At 40.7% G+C, this 6,000-nt stretch overlaps 1 protein-coding gene across 8 annotated transcripts in view; it reads right to left on the bottom strand.

Annotated features, from left to right (window-relative positions):
• Nucleotides 1-567: 567 nt before the first annotated feature.
• The window catches only part of relch (RAB11 binding and LisH domain, coiled-coil and HEAT repeat containing), a 24,043-nt gene continuing 18,610 nt past the window's right edge, over nt 568-6,000 (bottom strand). For all 8 annotated transcript variants that reach the window (XM_077509502.1, XM_077509505.1, XM_077509506.1 and 5 more), the window contains 6 exons: nt 4,847-4,910; nt 4,626-4,764; nt 4,435-4,551; nt 2,839-2,927; nt 2,473-2,543; nt 568-1,528 (listed from right to left, as the gene is read on the bottom strand). In XM_077509502.1, the coding sequence (XP_077365628.1) occupies nt 1,408-1,528; nt 2,473-2,543; nt 2,839-2,927; nt 4,435-4,551; nt 4,626-4,764; nt 4,847-4,910 (601 nt within the window). In that variant the 3' untranslated portion in view covers nt 568-1,407. The remainder of the gene's footprint in view (nt 1,529-2,472; nt 2,544-2,838; nt 2,928-4,434; nt 4,552-4,625; nt 4,765-4,846; nt 4,911-6,000) is intronic.

Here is a 6,000-nt window from a genome sequence, read left to right as displayed (position 1 = left end):
TATCAATGGATGGTACTTAACTTGCATAATGATCAACCGGTCTAGCAAATGCAATTCTTGCGTTTAAAAATGTGCATTATGTGGTGTAATTTATGTTTTTCAACTAACATCCCCAAATTTATATTCATTTGCTATAGGCCTACTAATATGAAAAACACTGCATTGTAAAATTAATCAATTATTCTAGTATTCTGATTAATATTGTTTGTGCAATATGAGTTAAGCAGCAAAAGCCACCATTTTATTTATTTATTTATTTTTTAACATTTATCCATTTTGGGGTGGCCATTTTCTGCGATTGGCTGAAAGATTGGCTAAGACTGTTGATTTCAAAAAAGATGGTTTAAAGTTTGTCGGAAAGAATTGGGAATGTCCCATATTCTGGACTTTGGTTTGTTGCAAATAGACATCAAAGTGTTGACTGTGAGGGGTGGGGCTACCACAACAACCGTGTTTTGTCTGTCCAATGACTTTCGTTTTATTGCCTTTAGCACCTGTCGCCACTTTGAGCCATAAAGCCCTTTTTATTTTGCACTTCCATGCATAACTGACAAGTGCACATGTAAGTACACAAAGCATCTTTTATTACACCATGACACCGATTCCAAATATACACAAGTACCAACCTCTCGGTTCAATGCAAGATAGTTATTGACGTTTTTTCCTCAGAGCTCATCTCTCCCAAAAACTCGTCCGAATAGCCACGATCCAATCCGAAAGACAGAATGTAACGGAACCAACAAAATGGTCAAACAAAGCAAAACAACCAAACGACAGTAGTGATCATTTTGAATGTGCATAAAGATATTTAAGAGCAAAATAATGAAGTGCAAATTTCTTTGGAAGTTGGAAACAAAGTGTGTTCTCCTTCAATAAGATATAAATAAGTTATAAAATCGAAGCTATCAAAATGGACAGCAGAGACAGACATTTGAAGAAACAAAAGGCAAGACGATTAATTCGAACTTCAAGTAGGCGACGTTTCGGAACCACATTCACGCGCACGCAAACATTTGTAGTCACTTTCATGATTGAACGCCTGCCGTTCTGCTTTATATCGTAGGCCGTCCGATGTTTACTCCAAAACGACACCAGTTAAAAATCGGAGGTGACCTCCTGCAGGTAGCTCCATTTCATGTCCTGCTCTGACGAAAGAAAATGTTTTGTTCATGACATGACAGCCATGTTTTCAGGTCCTGCAACCTCCAGGAAAGGAATTTTGGATTTTCATCCTCTGCGGTGCTTCTTTTCGTAAATGAAGATGTCAAACAAAACACTGACTGAGAAAAAAAGCAAAGTCAACGCTACCCGTTCATCTGTTCAAAACGCACGTCGCGTCGTTGGTCGTGTGCTCGGAGCGATCACGGACGGGGACGGACGGTCATCCGATGTTGCGCTGAACGCGGTTCACTTTTTCCTCTGGAAAACGTTGGCCAGCATGGCGCCCGACGTGGTCAGCTGACCCATCTTGCTTAGGAACTTGGTCTTGGCATCTTCGCCCACCAAACTGGATGCGATGGACATGGAACTACAAACAAACAAGAAAAGCAACGTCAAGCTTCCCTTTGACCTATGACAGCGTGACTTTTGGTCTGAAATATGAAATATGACAATTGTCGAGTCTAACTGTGTTTGCACGAGTTGCTAGTTGGATGCTGTTTGGCTAGTACAGCCCCGACCAGATGTTTTACAGTCAAACGGCTCAATTACTTCCCCCTTTGGAATGAGCAGTTACAAGCTTCTGTTATTGCGCAACTAATTACTGAAAACTGCATATGCACAATAAACCACAAGGAATGATTCCAATGCTTAGTACACATTTTCTGCCAAAACTCAGAAATTGTATGAAGCTGACAACTATTAAAACAAAGTAAGATTTAATATAATTATACATAGATACAACAAATTCTAACAAAATTTAGCGTTAAACATGAGCTTAACATTAATGTTAGTCTGATGTTTTCCTTTCTCTTTTTTTTTCCCAAGGTGAAGAATAACATTCACTCGCGATGAAACGGTACGTTGGCTCATTCCATGTCAAATCACCAAGCAGATTTGGATTTCAATGAAACTCGGTGTACTTGTTGATAATGGTTGCACAACACAAAATCTCAAATTTGAGGTCAATCGGAGCAGAGTTTTTGGAGCTACGGCCTGCCGAATTTGGACATTTTGAGCACAAAAGGGCGTGGCCGCCTTCATTTGAACTCATCTCAGAAAGTCATCATAAAAGAGGCACCCCTTTTTTTGCTGAAAATGTCCATATTGGGCTGGCCGTAGGTCCCAAACCCTTGCTTCAATTCACCTAAAATTTGAGGTTTAGTGTTGTGCCATCGCTATCAACAAGTACACCAAGTGTCCTAAAAATCCAAATCTGTTTGGTTCAAACCACATAGAAAACATCAGGTGGCTTAACAAGAAAAATGCTTGGCAAAGTTAACTCAACATAAGACGGTTGGTCGTTGGTCTCACCCTTGTACATCTCCCATTCCTCTAGTTTCCACTTTGATCTCACACTCTTTGACCATTGAGCTCAGAATCACCTATGAAAGGAAACAAAATGACACATCAACACGATGATGATGACGTTCAGAAGGTATTTGTATGTTAGCAGGTTCCTTAATAGGGCGACAGTCTGGAAACAAATTCCAAAGAAGCAAGAGTCGGCTGATGGTTAGTCACCTTGGGAAAAAGGCTCACATGAAAAGGCCTCGCCTGAGATTTGGAGACGCAAATAAAAGCAGTAGGAGTTGTGAAGCGCTTTGGGTGGAGTGTCGCACGGTCGCGACTTGACTGTGTGGGAAGTTGAGCGAGCGTGCGAGCGGTCGGTCTGCTGACCTCGTGCTCCGGGGAGAGCTGCTCCATGTCGGCGCGGAGACACCTGAGGCCCGGCAGGAAGTGGTTGATCATCACCTCCTCGGAAATGACTGCGCATGCGAGGTTAAGGACTGCATCATATGTTGGGAGCTGTTACAGCTGCAGTGCCTTGCAAAAGTATTAGCACCCCTTGAACTTTTTGACCTTTTGCCAAATTTCAGGCTTCAAAGATAAATACAAAAAATACTTTTTTTTTAGATTTGATACATTACTGGATTTAAAACTTTTTTTTTTTTTTTTTTTTAACAAATAACTGAAAACTAGGGGTAACAAATTATTTATCCCCTTTTCCAACTGACTCCAGTATTTTCCACACATCATACTTCAGTTTTTGATTTGTAAATAATAATAATAATAATAATGATAATTATAATAAAATTAAAAATAACTAAATAAAAAGTTTAAAATTCATGATTTTCTTTCCACTTCATGATTGTGCCCCACTTGGTGTTGATTCTTCACAAAAATAAAATAAAAATGTAAAAAAAATAAATAAAATTCACTTAATTTTGCGAGGTGTTGTAAATAACTGTGATACTCTGATTTGGCTTACATGAAGAAACTACCTTGTTCTTGTATTTATGTGCAGAAGTGACTCCCAAACTTAGTGAGAACGCAATTTGTTTGTCTCTGCCATAATACTGCAAAGGGATCCAAGGTTCTTGCCACCTTTCTGTCAATTTCTGCCACAACATAATGCAGGAAGCCAAATCATGTAGCTTGTCATCACTTTAGTGCAAACTTTCAGAGATATTTGTCTGAGCAATAACCCTACTTACTGCTAGTCAAAAATAGTTATTCTGTTCCTAGTTGCAGGAAGCTGAAGTCCATCCAATGTGTCTTCAGGCGACCACACCCACCCCGGACTGGTCGCCAGCCAATCACAGATTCACACCTCATCAAAATGTCAAGTTGTTTCCAAAAAAATACTTTTGCCGTATTCCAACAACAGTTCCAAACATTCCATCGTCATGACCACCTGTCTGATCTCCTCTACTTTTGCAGTGATGTGAACGTTCAATATGTGAGGCCGCGGTGCCGATGAGATGAGCGAGCAGTTCCGTGGGAGGTCAGGCCAGCGTCCACTTTTCGCTGTGAAATGACAGCCTGACGATGACCCACAGGAATGAAGCTCCGACCGGCGGCGCTGCTGCCGAAGTGCGCGCTGGAAGGGGGTGGGGCTCCCAGGGGAGACACGGCAGACAGAAGAGCGTGCGAAGCAAAGAGACGTAGCAGCAGAAGAGAAGAGAGTGAGGTGGGAGGGGGCGAATGGAAGCGCTATTCTGGGTAAACTGAACCGAGCGCTGAAGCTGACGCTCACTTGCGATTCTCTCACGCTCATCCTCTCCCTTGCTTAACCAACCTTGTAATTACGTCTAGTCCCAAAAATAGAGGGGGGGTGCAAACTTATTTTCTTTCTCTCGCTTCCTGCCAAACGACAGAAGACCTCTGCCAAAGCACACACACATCTGGACCACAAGCCGGGGGTCACTTTTGATGCGTACCGTGAGGATCAAGGCCACTATCAGACGAGTGAAGAGACGAAAAAAAGGATACAGCAGCAGGAGAGGGCGCTGTAGGCCTCGAACAGCTGCGTGGCGATGTCGATCCGCTTGCTCTCCACCGATTGGCTGTTGTTAGCCTGCGCCAGCTTGTGCAGGTGTGGCAGCACAACTGGACCAAGGAGCACAAATGGCAAGTAAATAACAAACGTTGGATTTTCTTTCGCCGTCATCAGTTTGGCGTACACTCGTCTCTGAAGCGTGGCTCGGCGTTGGGTCCGACACGTCCGAACGTCCTGATGATCTCCATGTGCAACGAATGCTGATCTTGATACTGAGGGTCCTCTAGGAAGGATGCCAGCTGCATCTTGACACGTTCCAGCAGCTAAAACACATGCAGAACAGCGACATTTGTTTCAGTATATTGCAGTTGGGGTGCCATCGTGGAGATATTTTGGACTTCTGACCTCTTTCTGTGTCACGGTCTCCATTATGGTACCAAAGGCAGGAATTGTGGATATCCTCACAGAGCTAAGCACAGCAGGAGAGCAACATAAAAAGGTATGGTGACTTTTCTAAACCACTGTGCCATGTAATGCATGTCTAGTTGACCATTGATGGCACCTATACACAAATTGCCTAAAAACAACTCTACAAGCAGTGGCTTTAAAATAACAATATTGTAATAATATGAGCAGGCCAGAACAAAACTGCTGACGCCAGCTACATAAACTAAACATTGAGACAAGTTCTGCTGATGGCTGCATGTTCAATTTTACAGGTTTTTCACATTTTGCCGATCTGGCTGAGAAGTTACGTGTTTATGTGATTCAACATAAAATGAAATGAAAACTTTAAGGCAGTAAAGTAATTTTAACAGGCAGGTACGGCATCATCATACTTAAAAGTATAGTGCAACGTTTTTGCGATCTCTGCTTACTTTAGATTTAAAAAAAAAAAAAAAAAAGGACCACACATAAAAGAGAAATAAGAAATCAAAAATATGTGTTAAGTTATAAAAGTCACATATTTGCTGGGTAAAATTCTAATAATGTAAGAAAAGATTCCCTCGAGTGTGTTATATTATTTTTGTGAACATTATCTTGTCATGCTTTATTTCACAAAACAATTAACATAATCTAACCCAGGGGTGTCAAACCTGTCGTGATAAGTCGTGATTAATCACAAATTATATTTGTTGTATTTTTTTTCCCCAAGTTTTTCATAACCTTGTTAACATAAAAGTGGACAAACATGCTTACAATATACAAAATGTAGTTTTTACTTTATTGATACAGAAATTTATAGAAGTTAAAAAGATATACTAAACAGTTAAAGGGAGTGTGAAACATTGACTAATTTGACTTAAAATAATGTGGTAATTTTCTGTCACTAGGTGATATTAGTGTTTCACGTTAGACATTGGTGACAGGAACATGACATTTATCTTTTCAAATTCAGAATTAATTAGTATTTGGAACATGAAGCAATTCCTGACTTCGGCTATTTTGTTCATTGTAAATTATAACTAGTCACCAGTCCCCACAAATTCTTATATTTTTATCATGGTTACTGCTAAATTGTGTTATGGTGCCTACTTTGCCATTGACTGACTTTTAAT

This window comes from Festucalex cinctus, chromosome 20, assembly GCF_051991245.1.
Source record: "Festucalex cinctus isolate MCC-2025b chromosome 20, RoL_Fcin_1.0, whole genome shotgun sequence".
Taxonomy (NCBI): Eukaryota; Metazoa; Chordata; class Actinopteri; order Syngnathiformes; family Syngnathidae; genus Festucalex; species Festucalex cinctus.
Note: the sequence above shows the minus strand (reverse complement) of the source record. Positions and strands in the feature narration are given on the sequence as shown.